Raw genomic sequence first — 19602 nt, 5'->3', positions numbered from 1 at the left:
TTGAGCAGGGAGTGGTGTTTTCTTGCAGGTCTGACGAGTGGAAGGTTCGATGGACTTCTCATGTGCTCTGGATGGCAGTCGCGAGTCAGTCAAGTGAGAATTCAAGTCGGGAGGAAAGGCGCGAGCTCCCATGTAGGGAGCAACACACAATTCTTCACTGACCAAGCTGATTTTGTGCACGCATTGCTTGGCTATCTTGATCCACATCCTGCGTATACAAAGGCATGTACCCCCACCTCGCACCTTCCCTTCTTGTCCTATATCTCGCAGAGTCGCCTTTGTAAGTATCATTGGGTCTAGTTCCCGTTTATTGGGCGACATAACCCAATCAGCCAACCTGATCTGGCGCATGCATGCGCGCACCTCTGGTCGGCGTAGTTTAATGGGCTCCACCACCACACTCCATTATTCACCCCAGTGTCTGGAGATATGTGGATTTTGTAGAGAAAAAAAAAGCACGGAGTGAGAGAAATCCCGTGTCTCTTTCTGCTGTACGCGTTTGGAACAGTCTTCCACCTGATGCGAGAAACATCACGTCCCCCCCCCCCCTCCAGTTCAAGGGTGTGTTGCACGCGTATTGTCTTACTGTAGCATGACAGCAACCCCCCTCCCCTGTCTTGAGTATAGTACTAGTAGTATGTAGTAATCCTGATGCTCTGATACATACCGAGGCTAGCTGTGCTCAGTCTCCGGCTAGCTGTATGCTCAGTATACATTCTTGATCTTATCTTCTTCTTCTTTTTTTCTTTCTTTTTTTTCCTTTCTCTTTTACATTTTACTGCCAGACGTCGTCTCCATATAAGGAGGCAGATATGCCTGTTTGTTGTACGACTTTAAATAAATCCAACCAACCAACCAACCAAATCCGACCGCACCGTGCACTCACAGACCATTCCAGTGGCATGAGAACACCTACATTGTAGCTAGCTTGGCCCTGTGTAGTCCCAGCCCAGCCATGCACCGGTGTGGTTTTCACTTGCGCAGGCCGCGCCACTTATTTCTGTCCCGCCGGATTTCATTAAGTGCGAGTGAAATTATGTTTTGGAAATGGAATTGATTGTTGTAATGTGGATGCGTTCGTGCGTACTGTACATCTATTATGCATGAACATGTGGTTGTCTGACAGTCCTGTCAGTTGTCGTTAGCACCAGATTGCTACTGTGCTGCGAACTCCGCTGTGCAAAGTAATCGTGCACGGAACGTGCCTGCATGCGTATTCTGCAGACTTGAAATTCACATGGATACTTTGACACAGGTACTTTGGCACAATCCGATTGCATCAGTCATGATTTACATTTCGGTGTTATGCATCAGGTCCCGCACCATCTGTGAGTATTGCGTAACCTCCAATGACCAACGCTCTGAGGAAGGTCAGTGCACAGTGCATACCAGCTACACACTGATGGTATCGGCTGGGCTAGTTTCCTTCAAACATTACTTTTGCTCTTGGGTTCAATATCCTTTGGTCTACTGGGTTTGCATTCTTTCATTACATATTTTCACCAATGTTTGAAGTGATCTTGAGGCATCTTGCAGCTTCAACCGTAGAGAGTAGTTGGGTGGACACACCCATTCCCACAGCACTGCAAACCGAACCAATTCCTTTTAGATTTACAATGTACTTGGCAAGTACGTACAACGTATAACATGACGATGGCAATTTTGCCGAAACGTTGCACGTAAAAGGAATTAGTTCGGTTTGCAGTGCTGTGGGAATGGGTGTGTCCACCCAACTGCTCTCTACCAATGTTTGTATTGCATTTCCATTCATTGTGTATACACGTACATGTATTAATTTTTGCCCATAAAGGAGGCTTCCTACACTAACGCTCTGAGTAAAGGACCCAAGCCGCCAGTACTATGTAGTTACTTGTACTTGTACTTCATAGTCTTGCGTCGTCGACTATGCCAGGGCATGACGTCATACAATGGTCATGTAGCACGAGCAAAACGGTAGACAGACAGACAGATAGACAGAAAGACAGACAGGCCGACCGGCAGACAGACAGACAGACAGACAGACAGACAGACAGACAGACAGACACACAGACACACAGACACACAGACACACAGACAGACTCAGTGAGACTCAGTGAGACTCGGTGATGCTGGGAGATAGAGAAAGAGACAGGCAGACAGAGAGACTCGGAGACGGAGAGCCAGGGAGAGGAGAGTGCGCCTTTCCATCTCATCACAAAAGGCTTGCAGTGGTTAACTAATTAGCTTGTTGTGGACGTCCCTCATGGACATTAACGTGCCAATTGACGCAGGCTAAGCTCTCCAGTCCACTGTTGTAAAGATGTAATGGGGTGTACATGTACATGTACATGTACAATGTGTGCGTGCTTTTTACTTTGCACGTGCTGCACGTACGCGTATGTGTTCGTGCTAAACATAATTATTATGTACATGATTGTACTATGATGGAGGGGTTTAGGGCAGTGTGACTAGCCCTTGGTGGACAATGCCAGCAGAAAAATTGGCAGAATTTGGTACTTTTCTGGTATGTCTCATGCATGTTTGCTATGTGCATATACCGGTATATGTAGATATGGAGCAGAAATCAAGGAAGTGCTTACCATAAGGTTTCTATGGTTCTTCAATTTCACTGCTTTTCGAGCAGAATCTGCCTTTTGTCGAGCTTTATGCACCAAGGGCCAGCTGAATGTGCACACTTGGAAGTCATAGTGACAGAGAGCAAACACTCTGCTAATCTCGGAACACGTGAGCATTCATGTTGCCGTTTGCCCGGATGATCCCCCAGAAACATGTGCAGGTGTCAGTCACAGGTAAACAGCTGATTAGAGAGTGGCTTCAGGCCAAGAGACTAGGCATTGATGTGTCACCATTGTGACAAACTTACTTTGTTCGATTGCAAGTGGTACATCATCGCAATTTGCTCGCACTGTCCGACACTCTCCTGCGCACATTCCAGCGAATTCTGTGGCCAGCCACAACTGCATGGAATGTTCAAGCGACTCTCGTCCCGCGACTTCCAGTTCACCAGTCGGTTTTCCTACAGACTCCTATCCTTATCTTCTCAGCGTCCTGGATTCGATCCAATCGTCCATGGTTGACGGCTGAAGCTAGTGTTAGTCGAAAGTGCCCGACTCCTGTGCCTGCGCCCTGTATTATGATCAACATGTCAAGTTAATCATCTCACATGCAGTGCTTTTGCTAGTCTCACCACCACCACCAGCACCAACACATCCACCACCACGCTTGCTCCGATTGCCCGGATATAATTATTAGTTCGTAGTTAGGAAAAGGACCAAGGAACTACAAGTTACGCTATAATGTCCACTAACACCACCAGTTACTTGACAATCAGCTCATGCGATAATATTGCACAAAACTGACCGAAGGTACTGACGTTCTGCAATTAACTGGCTGTCAGCTAGCTCTAGCACATCATTCTTGGGTGCACACTCCAAGGCAACAGCCTTCCAACTGTCTAATGCAATGGTCATGCCAGTATCGTCATCGACATGCATGTACATCCGCCAACGTCCTTCACAGCTGAGACTTTCAGCTTGTGCTTGTCTTGGTTGCACTCACCTCCCCTCCTATGTTATCCTGTAACTTTTTTGTTGTTGGAGTGTGCACCCAAGATGTGCTAGAGCTGATAGCCAGTTAGATGTAGAACGTCAGTACCTTCGGTCACTTTTGTGCCATTTTATCATAGGACCTGATTTTCAAGCAACTGGTGGTGTTAGTGGACATATTATAGCGTAACTTGTAGTTCCGTGGTCCTTTTCTTTACTATAAAAAATTAATCCTTGGCTCTCCATCCGAGTCTATTTCAATGAACTTTCTTTCGCTGCCGGTGTACGTGTGAGCCACGCTTACCAGTAGTCAGTAGAATCTGAATGGTCCTGCTTCAACACCATACACAAACATGTACACATTCACATACATGTACACATACACATACACATACACGCACATGTAGCGGGTAGGCAGTAAACACTACGGGTACCCCGCAAGGAGACCATCGGTCTGTGGGGACTGCCCGAGAGAAATATGAATACATACATACATGTACATATTACAGTACAAATTGTGTTGTTACTATTAAAAGTACTTGCGTTCGGAATTGTGTGTGGTGTGTTTCCATGGTGATCAATGTTACCCAGCAACAATAAAGCCATCATTTCATACACCCGGTTACAGTGCTAGCTACTACCTATCACTAGCTAGTGTGTGGTAGTATGTTTATTTTACGTTGCTGGGAGTGGCAAAGGGTTTCGAGAAGGAAATGCAAATCCATGGGGTGGACAGTTGCTGCACCCGAATTACATTGGATTGCCAGCTCTTAGTGGTGTTGTGTTTTTCAAGTATTCTGTAAGGCTACTTGTTATACCAACATAATGATGCCACTCAGTGTCAGCATGCGATCAGGTTTCAGATCTGCTTAGGGCCCTCCAGCGGCGTCAGGAATAGCGTGGCCAGATGCCAGGGACAGTGGTCTTTCCGTGCCGTCTGGCATAATCTGGAACACGTTGTCCTTCTCTTTATTACAGTTACTAACCTGCTCTCTGTTGTTCTGTTGTTCTAGTGTTTCCAGTGCTCGGTCCGCCCAACTCTCTTGCCAACCTCTTGGAACTACAAATTTGCCACTTGGGGAGGCTTCACAATTGGGAACGCTGTACACGTTTCAGACGGACAACACCGGGAATCGCTGTATGCCCACAACCACTTTTCATAGTACCTGCTCACAAGTCCTGTCCGATTCTGATTCAGTTAACAAAAAATTACAGTTTTCTTAGAGAGTTCCCTACATACATGCAATCGGTATGGTCAGGGTCGTTCTCTAAACCAAGTGTAGTGTGATACCTGTTTAAGATGACTGCTCAGGCAGGCGGCCCCTTCAAGACGTGGTCCTTGTTACCAGATGGTCCCCTTGTCCAGGGTCATTTTACTGGAAGTGTCATCCCTGGCCTTGGTCCTGGGTGCAATAGTCTTCTAAGGCAGGTAGTCGACCGGCTTATCGAAGTGGTCGCCTTGACGGGTTTACTGTTCAGATGTGGAGCTGATTTAACACATGCTTTATCGTTCATTCGACTTCATTGTGATCGGTTTGGCCAGTAGCTCTGACTCTGAGCTCCCCTGACGAGACCTGACAAGGTCGACACTGCTAGCTGTCGGGACTGAGTGGTGTGTGTCTGTTTGTCTTGCGATGCGGAAAATGAGAGGACGTATGGACAGTGGGTTAACATTGGTTTTCGTCTCGATGATGCGAGCATCGGGTTGCTCAATACGAACGGCGATCGCGTGCGGAACCCCACAGCTGAGCTATGCATTCACTCGCCTGCGCCTGACCAGTCCATTGTGCCCGGATCAGGTTGGAGTCACGCGGGCCGGGTCTCCACGTTTACCGCCCTCATGCCGCATTGTGTCCGCGACACCTCCACTCACAACGATGCAGCAGCACTACGCTACTGAACCCGAGGCCAGCCAGCCAAACGTGATTGCAAGCACGTATCAGAGATCACTGGGGGAGCGGCCATGGGGTATGATTTGTATAAGGCGGAAGAGGCGCAAACGACATAGATTACAATAATTTATGGTAAACAAGGTCACGATCCCGGGGCTCAACTGGTTCACATTGTACATGTATCTGTACACGAGCACGTAAAAGAAGTATACAGGCTCAAACATGTACTGTAAAAATGGATGTTCGGTCGAATGTACAACGGCTATAACGTATTTTCTACTTCAAGTAGAAACATTGGAGAATGAGAGCATTGGACCCGGGAATCCTATCTACGTCGTATGCTTTCCCAATCACCAGTCTTCGCCTAAAACGTCGAAGAAGTACGTTATAGAAGAGTTTACTGGGGCACGTTCCTGAGCGATTCTTATCGCAACCTTGCGCATTAGCAGCAGCGTCCTTGATCTCGTCAAGTCTACATCGACCATTACAAGATCAAATCCAGTTTGCAGAAGTGTTATCTTACACAATCAAAACAGAATTTGATCTTGGAATGCACCGCCCAAAGCATCCTGTTGTGGCAATCCGACTCGCAGCAGCCCCCGCCGCGTTGTGCGGTGAAGGCAGATACTGTACTGGTCAGAGCAAGTCCATGGTGAGTGTCTGGGCATGATGTAGTGTACCAATGAAGGCAACTGAGATCCGACCTCGCTCAATAACCAGCCCTAGCCCCCGTGCCTAGGCGTTCCTAGCACCGTGATAAGTGGTCTGCAATAATGTTGCCCTGTTTCATAGAGGCTGTTGGATTTCACTTACATAACACCATGACTAATGTATTGTTCATTGCTATCAGGTTCGGCCTCATTCTCTCTGTGCTGCGCTAATGACTCCACAAAGGACGAAAGAGTTCTGTCCGCAGATTGAGTAACACCATCACTGTATGATATGCATAGGTGTTCCTACAATGCCACTGCCGTCTTTACCCTGTGGCTGTGTGTCGCTAGTCAGCCCACTCCAGCACTGCCTACGCCACCAGCCGCGATGCACCAGCACAATGCTAAATAAAATACAATGTTTCATGCACGCACAATGCAACAGGATTTTTAGAGATCTCTGTTAATCCAGCACCTTTCCTGATCCAGCAGAGTTTATGTGTTCACACAACTTGTGTCTGTTTTGATGTTCCAATAATTATGAGATCGGTTTACAAAATCTTGACATTCTTCGGACATGCACCAAGTTGAGGGAATGGAAAAGGGAAAAAAGAAAATGAAAAAAGGGAAATTATAGGGACAGGTATCAATTCAAACGCACCGTCAGGCATATCCTTGAACACAGCAATCTGACGATCTGTCATGTTCAATTTTTTAAAGCAAGGGACAACACCGATGACTTCGATCCACTTGTCTGGAACGGACATTTGCGAATATGTTGGTACTGTGAAGCCGCGTGACCACCGCGAGGACTTTAGGATCGTTCAAAACACCTATCCAGCATTCAGTGATGTCGAGACCATTATGGTCGGCAGAGCTTGGTAATGTCATGTCCAACCCGCTCCACCATGTCCCTTGGCAGCTGCACGTAATGTGCTGAAAGGTCAACATTGGTCTCCTCAGTGTACTACTGTGCAGAGCGTGCATCTCATAGGAGAAAAAAAGAAGCAGACACGAATGGGTCCCATCCGAGATACGACGACCCCGAATTCTTTAGCAACTGAACGTACGAGATACATGTTGGCCACCCACTGCAGTCAGTTGTTGAATAGTAATACTTCGAGTAATATACATGTACATGTATTGCTGTACATCTTGTATGACTAGACATGCTGAAGTCAATTGGATGTGCCACGGCCAAGATCTTATTCAATTGGATCGAGTGGTGGACACGACTCGAAGACAAACATCTCTTTCATCCCCTTCTGCTGCCACTGCAAAGTTGACACAAGAGGAATTTGATCACAATTGAATGTCCGTACGTGCTATACATGCACAGTGACCGCTTTACCCGCACACTACTCGCTACTACACTACTCGCTACTACACTACTCGCTACTACACTAGTGCAGACGGACACAAGTGGAAATACCTTGATTACAGTCAAGTGCTACAAGAGTCGTCGACGCGTTGCCCCTATGCTCTCCGCAGCACAATATTCAATTTTCTGGCCCCATCTACTTTCATATTCACTTGCCATCTCACCAGGGGGTCGTTATCAGCAAAGACACGTAAGTTATCGGCCTCGGACACAGCTAATCTCGATTGTATTACGCTCTGAGTCTAAGGGCGAATGTGTCCTGTACAGTTTTACTTGTAGCCGGGACTTGCTCCTTATTGCTTCCGTTTCTGCTGGCACTGTATTATCATGCTGCATAGCTTACCCACCTTCTCCCCCCTTACCCTCCACTACTTGCAACGCACCGCAAACATCGTAGGCCGCAGCTTCAAGTGGCCCCTCTCGGACCGTGGAGAAGTAGGGAGTAAGCGGCATGCCAGCACTAGCGTTATGGGCGGTTTATACTCCGCGGATCCACTCACGTAACATCGCCAAGGCCCAGGGTCTGGTTGACAGTATACCAGCAGCGCCTGCAGTCGAACACGTTCCATATTATCAGGGCGTATGTGTGAGCATGCTGATGCTGATGCTGATGCTGATGCTGATGCTGATGCTGATGCTGATGCTGATGCTGATGCTGATGCTGATGCTGATGCTGATGCTGATGCTGATGCTGATGCTGATGCTGATGCTGATGCTGATGCTGATGCTGATGCGCGTGGCTCACAGATACAAAACAGGGCAGAGCGCATGGCATTAATGCCACCATCTATCTCTATGACTCAGAGAACGGGCCTGAGAGATCATTCGCCGAGGCGATACAGGCTATTGCAGGCTGGCATAGTGGCAGCCGGGCGACATTTCTTGGCCAATGCCCTCCTGGGTGCTTGCAGAACCTTCAGGACGCGTTTGCAGTCAGTCAAGCAAAGAAATCTCTCTTCACTGTGGACATTACCTGGTCGCCACCAAGCCCCAGCAACTGTTTCACGGGGATTAATCCGCTCAAACGTCCTTTTGCTCACGGACTCCAGCAACGGAAACGCAATACGTATTCGGATTAGAAGAGTGGAAGGTTCCGAAGTAGAAGCCGTGATATTCCTAGGTGCCGTCTGCTGAACGCTTCCCCCGATTCCTGGCCAGCGAAGGCATTCAGCTACCAATCCCCGTAGCCTGTGTATCCCAGGAGGAGTTCAGGGCGAAGAGCCAGATCAGATCAACACTATCACAGACAGAGTATTGTTATTCTCCCGATGGGCAGGCGTACTTGTCGGATGAATAGGCGAGTCGGGATCATGTCGTCGACGCGAAGCTGCCGGTTATCAGCTGTGTTGGTACTGCTTGTCCTCTCAGCCTGTGCAGTGCGGGAGTCAGAATCCGGAACGTAAGTAGAACATTTGGTTTTCAATAAACAAATGCCTTGCGATGTGGAATGGGGGGTTGAAGTGGGGGGTTAACTGCTCCCTTGTTAACACCTCAAATTCGCTGCCAAGCAATACAAACATCTCCTATTGAAGTATAAATGCAAACCGAGGCAGGTAGCCGGGATATCATCCTAAGCTGGACCACGTATAGTGCAACATTCCTGATGGTGATTGATGAGCTAGACCCTGGTAAAGCCTTGAAGCCGATTTCCCATCAGGACTTTGAGAACCCTATGGCCAGAGACCGAGAGTGAGAGCGGGTGTCATGTTATTCTCACGAGCCACCCCTCATACCTGTACACAGTACAGTAGGTGAGAATAGTAGAGCCTTTTCATGGATTGGCATGATCACTAGCTCTAAGTACCTTCGATGAAACTGGCTGTGGGTTCGAGCCAGCACGATCAGTAACGGTTTTCAGCTATATCACGCTGTAGGTTCACGCACTTGGTATTATACTGGGGCTGTTTGTGTCTTTGACAGTGGTACTACAATGTGAACATGATGGTATTGACAAGGGATACAGTACATGTACATGTACAGTGGGGGATCAGAGCTACTAGTAATCGTAAAGATCCACCACTCCCGTAGCTCCAGCTTGAAACTCATACCTTCCCATTCTCCCCAACACCGACGCCTAAAGCCGAATGTGCTATAGCAGTGGATCTACTGCAGCATAAACCCGGGGAGCTAACAGTAGCGAAAAGGTTTCGGTTAGTTTTGTTCCTCGATGGTCGGGCGTTGGTTGCTACTTCAAGTATTTGCATAATATATACAGAACGTAGAGGAGATCGCGTCCCAGTTGGCCTCCCAGTGCATCACTGATTCGTAAACTCTACTGGAGATCCGTGCACTCGAATGTTGGAATGCCATGCATTGTCGACTGCCATTATCATTTTGCCTGGTGTCGCAGGCGAACTTTGACGCGGAAGTGCGTCCGGAGCGCAATCATTTCAGAAGTCGCGCCACTTCCTCGCGGTCCTATTGTCACTCTGCACAGGCGACGATGACATGTACCCGTCGACCGGCCGTCTGCTGTTTGGTGAATACATGAAGTAGATTGTGATCGTGTGAATCATAACGTTAGTCGTAACCCTGCATGATGTGCTTGCTCGAGGCGAGCTGTCGGGTCAATAGTGATGTTCACAGCTATTCGACGATACCGTAGTGCGCCCCAGATGCCTACGTGCACGGTGCCTCCGGCGAACAGTCACATTTTGTTAAAATATTTGTGGCCCGGCGAGGAAACCAAGTACTCCACAGGCACTGTTTATCGTGGTGCACATCATGGGGTGCTGTGGTACTTTCCATTGTGTATGGTGTTGTCATGCTGGTGGTTAAAAGGCCCGTTTATTCCTCGCTAGATTGATGATTAGGATCTCAGGTAGAGTGATACAAGTTCCATTGTCAGCGACTATCGGTATTCTGGAGTGGCAGCCGGTCGATCGTGTCATGTTCTAGCTCTCTGTGTGCTGGTAACAGTTCGCCGCAGTAGTGTCATGCGTGGCCCACTCCAACAAGGCAAGGACTCCCCGCGTCGCTGTAATGTTCTTGAGAGGGTTGGAGCCGCGTGTGCATACGGAGTCTGGACTACGTGGAACGCTTCGAGTATTCTTTTGGACTTTCCTGTTCCGCACTGTTTGCCAATACGTATTGGCATTTGGGACGGCAGCAGAAATTGTGGCATTCTCCAGCGACAAACAGAGGGAAGACGGAAGTTGCAATCAGGAGCAATTTGCCTGATAGGTCCACAGAGCAATAATCGATTATTTTAGTCTTCAAGAAGATGTGATGTGATAAAGCTCTGCAGTGCAATGCTGTCTGGATAGTTGGGTCGGGCCGCATTCAGCACGTTCGTCCGTTGGCAGCGTCCCTCTCTGCACAGTGTGTTCACGTACACGTTACGTTACATGTTAACGCCTACTGACGGCATACTTTTGTTTACGATTATGCACAAACCCAACTCGGTGACCAAGTACATGTATGTATACATGGAATTCAGTGGAAGACAAGACTGAAAAAAACACCGCGGACAGCGGACAGACGGCTAATGAGATGGGCGGGATCCGTTCTTGTATGATGGGGATAGGACCTTTCAAAGCGGTAAAGTCACGTGGTACGCTTGCATTGACCTACACAAGGCAGCAATTGCGCAAGTTAGTTGAGGTGCCTTGTCGCGGGGAAGCCATAGACCACGTGATCGTGATCGCCCACTGTAGTCTGAACACAGACCTCTAGCCCAGCTCTATGTACGTTTGGGTACGTGAGCACCAGTTTTATCTCGACGTAATCCCGGCGGGGGGGGGGGGGGCAAGGTGTCCCTTCCACTATGCACACCGTGCATGCACGGGTAAAGACGGCAAAGGATTCTGCGAAGTACAAGACAAGTAGTTGTTGTGTACCTTTTCGACCGTATGGGATTCAGCCGTGAACGAGTACTAATACATGGATATGCTCTCCCCACTCCTTGCTTATGCCAGTCTCCAAGGGATTAGATAGCCAGACAGCATAACTGCACCATTTCACATCTGCCGTGTTGCCTCTGGGAATCTTATCCAGTTTCATGTATTTCCGTTTGCCGGACGCGTTGATCATCAGATTAAGATTGGGAGAATGTGGTGCGCTAGCCGTCTAGTGTAAACTGGTGTGTTTCTTATGTCCACACAAGTCGCGTGTTGACACCAGAATACGGACGAATTGAGCAGGCTTGCTGTGAAATCGCTTGGGCAGCCCGCTGCGGAAAGGTTCATTTCAAAGTAAAACTCCACGGCCTTATAAAAGTGTCTCCCCTAACACATGAGTCGTGAAAATATGACTTTAAAAGGATCCCCCAAGAGGAAAGGGTAGCCGTTTGGTCCCAATGGCATTGTACCTTTGCTTTCGGCTGGCAAACATTGACAACTGGAGGCTTAGACTAAAGGCACAGTTTGGCCCCACGTTCCCCTTTCGCATTCCCTGTACTAACGTTATATTCCTGGTGCATACACCAATCAGAGATTCCCTGGAGATCCCCTCAATAGGAGTTTGGGGAATCCTGAAATACAGATTACTATAGAAGGCTAATACTCGTCAGCTCTAACAGCATGGATGGAAACCTTAGGATTCCGAACTAGTGTTTATCAGGCAGTTGTGAGACAGTGTTACAGGACTGGAGCCACGTCCACTCCAGTTATGAGCGGCAACTGTTAGTCTCTCGCCGAGAATTGCACAATAATGTCACGTACTGCTTTTCGTGCGAGGGGAGCGAGTGTAATAATTATCACGATTTCCTTGTGTACAGGTATGTATGTGCGTGCGTGTGTCGTGTGTTTGGGGGAGAGGGTTGGATCCATGCAAAGTTGTGGGAGCCAAACCCGCCAAATGTGCAGATGGGAACGAAAGTAAAGCCAGAGAAGGGGGTAATATCGAGAGAATATAGCAAAACAGGAGGTATTCCGAAGTGCCAGATAATACATTCAATTTGATAGCAAAGCGGAATTCAATTTGTATGGTCCCAGCAGAAAAGGCTAGCAACGAGTATCTTGGCAAAAGCTATGCGATCGGTACGGGTAGGACTTGCTACTTCACTGCCTGAGTGTCATGTTTACTATCTGCTTCATAAGAATTCTTATGACGTTCTTCAATGTACAACATACCGCGTTGCAATCTTTGCGTTTATCACTTTGTCTCATTGACAGTTATAATCTAGATGTCACGTCGTGTTTCCGCTAATTTCATTCATACAACATGTCACCATCCACAATCAACCCCAATCCTTTGTCCTCTAACGAAATAATGGCAAACCCCAGGTTTATTCAGGAGAGGATGTTATAGAATGATGTGCTCAGACCAAGTAGCGCTGGAGGTTTCTAACGAGATTGCCTTGAGCTGCTGGAATCATTTAGCGCCTAGGGGCCATTAGCGAACAGCGGGGGTGCAGGAAGTGGACAGTCAGCCGACCTAAAATGGGCATATTTCTAGACCAAACGAGAAGAGGATCTGGACCCCTGCCAAGACATTTTTCTTATCAAAATTAACCCTAATAATATGGAGTGCATTAATGGCACTAGCTTCAGCGTTCACTGGGAAAGCCAAAGTCTCAAACGGCGCCTTGCGTATTTATACAATGCCGAGTGTACTGCAAGTTTTTTTGTGCAGTAAAATCCGACCGTGAGAGTCATGAAACTTTCTCCCAGCAGGCAGCACCACTGAGTTTACATCTCCGTGTTCTCAGGTCATAGGCACAGGGCTGCACAGCTCAAGGCACCGCGCACACTTGATTTGCACGATCAGGGCAGTACTGTGGATTGAACTGTACCTGAATGATTCCAGCGTGATGATTGCATAGCATGAAGTACAGAGTTGCAAAACACCAGCCTTGCGCCTTGTATCGTTGTTCTGTGAGTGATTCTAGCCTCTATTACTTTTCTAGGTGGGAAGCAAACAGAACTGCTACTTTGCGCAACGAGCACAACACTGGTTGCGAACAGTTGCAATGTCAACCGTTTTGCAAGAAAATTTGTTGCAACTTATCGGCCACTACCTGTGCTAGTACCACGACGCCTTACCAGCGTTGATCGAACCTCATTAACACACCAATGATTACTCTACTATACGTCAAAATTAGTATCACACTGTATGATGCAGTATTGGAGTCTTCTGCATCATTGATGAGACTTGCCTCAAAACTGTCATTCTCAGCTGGTTAGGACTGAGGCGAAATATCTAAACAAATGGTTCAGAAGATACCGTGGTGCTGCCCCTCGGCTCTCACTCACAGAGCTTTGTCGGAGTAAAACGTTTTTGTGAAAGTTTTACTTCTTTAAAAGTTACAGAAATGCATCTCGCCCGTCGAGAGGGTTTCTATATTCAGAAGAGGTATGTTAAAGATGTGAAATGAGCACGAAAAAGGCTGAAACTGTGTCTTGCCAGCAATTCTGAATGTTCCGTACTCCACTTACTTGCAAGTACAGTGAAACCTGTCTAAGGCGACCTCTCAAGGGACCTTCGAAACGTGGTGGTCGCTATGTAAAGGTGGTCTTCTTATCCAGGATCATTTGACTGGAGATAGCATCCCTTGGTTCTGGTTGTAGTGGTCCCCTGGGACAGGTGGTCGCCTTGACAGGTTTACTATACAAGTGTATCTTTCTTCCTCGTCTGTGTATTGTGTTGCAGGTTTGGAGAGTGGACCTGTTCTGCAGGTACCACTGTTGTGTCCAGTGGTGATTTCGTGGACTCCGAGTTTGCGCCGTTCGTCTCGCCGGAGGTGACCACCGGCCCCACGGCGTGTCAGAACAAATACCACGCGGATCTGGACTGTACGTACGAGTTCCGAGCGCCGGCCAATCATATCGCCGTCATAGAGTTCACCGCGGTCACCCTGGACTCGGAGTGCTCGGAGGACTTCATCGACATCGACCTGCAGGACGGCATTCGACGCTTGTGCGGCGCGGCTGGTGCCACCTGGGACATCGCCGACGGCGACACAATCACCATGACGTTCACGACCAGTGCGGAAAACCAGTGCTCGGGTTTTGCGGGATTCTTCAGCTCCTTCCTCGATCGTAAGTCCTTGACTACTTGTGTTTTAAGTATACTGACGTACCGGTACACCGTGAAGAGTCCATAACCCCCCCCCCCCCTCTCCCCGCCCCCCAAGAGGGGGTATTAGCTCCTGCTACTATAATAAAGTAGCTACATAGAATTACCAGTTGAAAGGAAAAACATGTGTGAGTTGTTTATGAAATATGTTCCCGACGAGTGCAATTGGCCGCATGTGCATGTGTTTCAGAAAAGGACAAAAAAAAAAAAAAAAACATGCATTGGCCGGGAATCGAACCCGGGCCCCCCGCGTGGCAGGCGAGGATTCTACCACTGAACCACCAATGCTTGGATGGAAACTAAAGGTTGGTTTACAATGGCATCTTTTGCGACGCGACTTGGGACACTTGCAACAAAAAAATGCCTTTTGCGAGCTGGCGCGTGCACTCGCAAGGTACTTGTCGCAGAAGTTGAAGAAAGTTCAACTTTTGCAAGGTGCAACGCGCAAAATAATCGACATACACAAATGGGGTACAGCTTCTACTCTGGGTACACGCGTGCAGTGCGCATGCATAGGGCATGCCCTGCAGAGGAATGGTGGTATTGTGAATCGGCCTTTACTCAGGGGGGGGGGGGGGGGGGTACTCTCTGGTCCAAACCTGATTGGCACCAGGTACTGTCATGCTCCGTAGTTGCTAAGTTATCCCGTTGGCAAGGGAATTCTTCGCAGCCGTAACCAAAGACCTCCTTGGCGAATGATTACTTCGAGATGATATTTCCCTCGCTCAAGGCACGTACTGTACTGCCGACTTATAACTGGCAGAAACAAAGCTGAAGAGTCCCACTGGTATAGCGCTATAAACGCCATACAACGATAGGGGTTGAAACAGTATAATAAGAGTGAAAGAAAATCAGGCTAAACAACAAGTAGACATAGTACATTCCCTTTTCCATTCTCTCAACCAATGAATACCGTAGTATTTGATGCGTTGGGGCTCCGCGCATACTTGTTTGTGCATGCAGTGTGTGGTCACAGTCAGGGCTGCGTCCCACCAGCTTGTGTAGTATCACAGGAAGCGTGAGTTTCAAAGTCTGAAGAAAATGTTGAAGGGTTTCTGCTTTGACCACAGGTACACCATAGCTCAGTGGTTAGTGCATCGCTAGCGTCACACAAAGGTCCCTGGTTCCAGTCCTGGTGGTGACAGTCAATTTTTCCCTTTTCCATTCCCTCAACTAATGAACACATGTATAGTAGTACATAAGTACTTGATTGATGTGTGTGTGTGTATGTGTGTGTGTGTGTGTGTGTGTGTGTATGTGTGTGTATGTGTGTATATGTGTGTGTATGTGTATGTGTGTGCGTATGCGTATGTGTGTGTGTGTGTGTGTATGCATGTGTGTATGCATGTGTGTGTGTTCAGCTGCAGCAAAGAAGCGCAGACGTAGAAGTGTACCTGAGTCACCGCAGTTGAAGACATTGACCTCAGTGGATGTTCCCAAGCTGCGCGGCCCCAGGAGAACTGAGTACCGCTATTCTCGGGATGTCTTACAGGTAAAGATCAGGCACTTTAGAGATGTTCTGCTCTATGCTTTAAAGAGAACGCGACACGAAGAATCCCTGGATCACTCGTCACGTTCCAGTAACGTATGATATGCCTGTTCTGCTCTACGCTTGCTCACACGGAGAAATCATGTGGAAAGTGTATTGGGAAGTAACTACCGTTCCCAATTCAGCAGTTTGCTCAGAAATCAGAATGGCATGCAACAGATCCATATGCATTTTCTCTAAGTGTGCCACCACCACCACCACCATAGAGAACTTCATCTCCCTGTAATGGTCCATACCCAAAACACACGAAGCCGTAGACTCTAACCCAGACACCTGTCCTCTACACGAATTCTCTATGTGAACATAGAGCAGAGTCTCTATCATCATGGCAAGAGTACATACCCCCCCCCCCCCCCCAGAGTGTGCAATGCCTGGTCCAGCTCTGCATAGGCCTTATCAGGGTCTTGGTCGAGCGTAATCGGATCTTTGCGTCTTAAAACCGTACACACCTGAGGGGAACCCGGGGAGTCGCGGGTACACTCTGATCAAAAACAACGATGCTCTGCCTCGAGAACGGGCTTGCACTGGTGTGGAGTGTACGCATGACATCATAAGATCCGATTACGCTCGGCCAAGACCCTATGCAGAGCTGGATGAGGTGTTGCACACTCTGGGGGGGGGGGGGGGGGGAGGGGGGGGAGTTATGTACTCTTGGTCATGGTGTTTGATAAAGATTGAAGTAAAAGAAAATACCAGACCGTACCATATACCGCGGTGGAGATGCTCTATTCAGAAGAAAATCAAGTCGGACTTTAAAAGACAGAACAAAAAATGCATTGGCCGGGAATCGAACCCGGGCCCCCCGCGTGGCAGGCGAGGATTCTACCACTGAACCACCAATGCTTGTATGGAGGTTTTAAAACTCTTGCGGATGATCACCTTGACCACATGTGAGGTGAGCTCGCTTTCCAAATTGTGAGGAAATGTTTTCCACCCTAGAGAACGTGTGTGTAGCTCAGGGAGTTGTACCCAGACCGTTTGGGTATAACTCTCTGGTGTGGATGGATGAGGGAGATCGACAAGAGCAGAGTACGAGGCATCAGCATAGGCTTTGTATGTGTCTGTCAATTTCACTGCTTTTCGAGCCAGCGAATCTGACAACTTTCTAGTATTATCCGTCAAGGCCTATGATGAGTCACACACCTGATTTTGGAAGGAAATGTAGTTATGCTTGTAAATTGACAAACAACATAATTATGTCCACCATCTTTCTCTGTCTGCATGCGTGTGTGTGTATGTGTGGGTGTGGGTGTACGTGTTTGTGTGTGTTCACGTGTGTATGTGTATGTGTGTGTGTGTGTGTGTGTATGTGTGCATGTGTATGTGTGTATGTGTATGTGTGTATGTGTATGTGTGTATGTATCACAGTATCTGCTAACTGTCTACCAGAAGCACCATGCTAGGCACCTGCAGGAGTGCAGAGAGATGATGCAGGAGATCTGGGAGCATGATCACTGTAGCATCTGCACATCAGAACATGTCAATCAATGCTACTGCATAGGCGATGTCGATGAGGAGGGCAAGGCGTATGATATTCAGGACGCTGACTTGGACTTTGAAGTACAAGGCTACACGGGCCGAAGACGACGGCGTAGGGGACACATTTTGGAGAGCAAGATGCTTTCGGCGCCGCTGAGCCGGCACAGACGGAGCGATCCGTGCGACTGCCGGCCATAATGACTTCGGGTATGACGTCATATCTACAAAATGACCTCGAGCATGACGTCATAGCCATGATGACATCGGGGCTGACATCGGGTATGACGTCATACCCACGATGACCTGCTCCGCATGCCTGTGGCTATGCGGTCGTCACGGCAACCATGTATCCATGGTGACCTCCGTTGACATGGATTTTCGCCCAGGCAGTGCATGCCCATGGTAGCGAGCCAAGCTATGGCGGACCTTGTCGAAGACACTGACTACTAGTCCTAACTGGCGTGCAGTGAACAGACACAGCCAGCAGTCAATGCACCACGCACCAGCGGATACTCAAGTACACGGTGGAGACCGGATGAACTGCTTTCATCAGCTGTTGACCCAGGGGTGAGGCAGGAACTGCACTGCACGAGAATCCCACCCACCAGGCAATAACGTTACAAGAATTCGATGTGGAGAGAGACACGTTTACAAATAATTATATCACTTTCAGTCACCACCCTTGCCGATAGGACACCACCACCAATTTTTTAACCAGATGTTACGCAATCTTGAACAGTGAGCCAGAAGTTTTCTTTTCTTTAATTAGCCTTTGTCTTGATCTCTTGAAATTGTCAGCTTTTAACTGTAATGTTTGAGGTAATCAGCCACATAAACTTCCTATCCACATTAATCTCTAAACTTACAATCCGCATGGCGTATCATGCAGTTTGTGGGGCAAAGAATTCACATCTGAAATCAGTGAACTCAGAACACAACGGCATGCTCCGTTCTAAACCAGAGACTAATCTCTAGAGTAAGAAATTGCGTAAACGTACTACTAGTAAACAGTAAACATTGGGTTGTATGTTGTTGATGCTTCATAAAATGTGTTATTTTGCCCGCGTACAAGGGGCTCTAATTCAGTCCATGGGGAAAACAAGTCATGAATGGGTCACCATGGCATGCTGCGCAAATAAAACAAAAAAACACTAGTGATTCAGTAGGTAGTGAACACTGTAGTTTCAGCACCCCTTCAGGACATGTATAATTAGCACAGTTGAATGTCTTTATGCTACATGTTCATGACTTGTATTGAAGATACATTTTAACGTCTGCTAGTTACAGTAGTAGCAGTAGTACTGCCACCTCACTTTCGAGGCACAATGTTCTGAGTGTAACTTGTAATGACTAGCCCCTGCCATAAGCTCCGGGATATTTTATTCATCTTGTAATCATCAACTCAACATTGTGTGTTTGTAGGAAATCTATGTGGACAACTCGATGTCCAACATATTCATGCTAATTTAGACTACGGAAGGTTGTTGTATAGACCTTATTTCGTACTCAAACAAATTAAATTAATCCGCCCTCCCCCCCCCCCCCCCCCCCCAAAACCATTAGTATCACCATAGTTGTGTATAAGTTTCATCTCAATGATTTTAACAATAAGAAATTGTTGTTGTCGTCGTCATCGGCGTTGTTGTTGTTCTTGTTGTTATTGTTCTTGTTTGAAATGTTTTATTCTCACGATGGCCTGTGGCCAATAAGAGAAGAAGAAATGCAGGCACGGGGATCGGATAAAGAGAAATCAAAGCTACTTGCTGAAATAGTAGCAATCATGGTCATAAAGAGTCTATCACGCAGACTGGGAACAATGGGACTATAGATATGCTGAGCAATCAGTGAGCACTGAGCAGGCACTGATGTACATGCTGAAGAGACAACTAGAGGTTTAACCGTTAGGATGTTTGCTTTGATATCGTCTGGGATTGATTTGCGGGAGGCTGAGTGGGATGGTATTGAAGAGATCAAGGGAAGTATAGATGGGGGAGTCTCTTAGCCGGATTGTGCGTGTTGTGGGTAGCTCAAAGGTTCGGGGGAGCCTGAGCGTCCAAACTTTACAGTGGGTTCTATTCGGGGTAGGAGA

General features: G+C 47.8%; 1 protein-coding gene and 2 non-coding genes across 3 annotated transcripts; 1 reads left to right on the top strand and 2 right to left on the bottom strand.

Annotated features, from left to right (window-relative positions):
- Positions 1–8243: 8243 nt before the first annotated feature.
- On the top strand, positions 8244–18381 carry LOC135824942 (uncharacterized). Its single transcript, XM_065337681.1, has 4 exons — positions 8244–8867; positions 14060–14448; positions 15847–15977; positions 17403–18381. The coding sequence occupies exons 1-4, from the start codon at positions 8737–8739 to the stop codon at positions 17709–17711; spliced, it is 960 nt and encodes a 319-aa protein (XP_065193753.1). The 5' UTR covers positions 8244–8736; the 3' UTR covers positions 17712–18381.
- Trnag-gcc (transfer RNA glycine (anticodon GCC)) lies at positions 14703–14773 on the bottom strand. Its single transcript has one exon. It is a non-coding gene; the product is annotated as a tRNA-Gly (tRNA).
- On the bottom strand, positions 16807–16877 carry Trnag-gcc (transfer RNA glycine (anticodon GCC)). The gene has a single exon. It is a non-coding gene; the product is annotated as a tRNA-Gly (tRNA).
- Positions 18382–19602: the final 1221 nt, after the last annotated feature.

The sequence above is a fragment of the Sycon ciliatum genome, chromosome 9 (assembly GCF_964019385.1).
Source record: "Sycon ciliatum chromosome 9, ocSycCili1.1, whole genome shotgun sequence".
NCBI lineage: Eukaryota > Metazoa > Porifera > Calcarea > Leucosolenida > Sycettidae > Sycon > Sycon ciliatum.
Note: the sequence above shows the minus strand (reverse complement) of the source record. Positions and strands in the feature narration are given on the sequence as shown.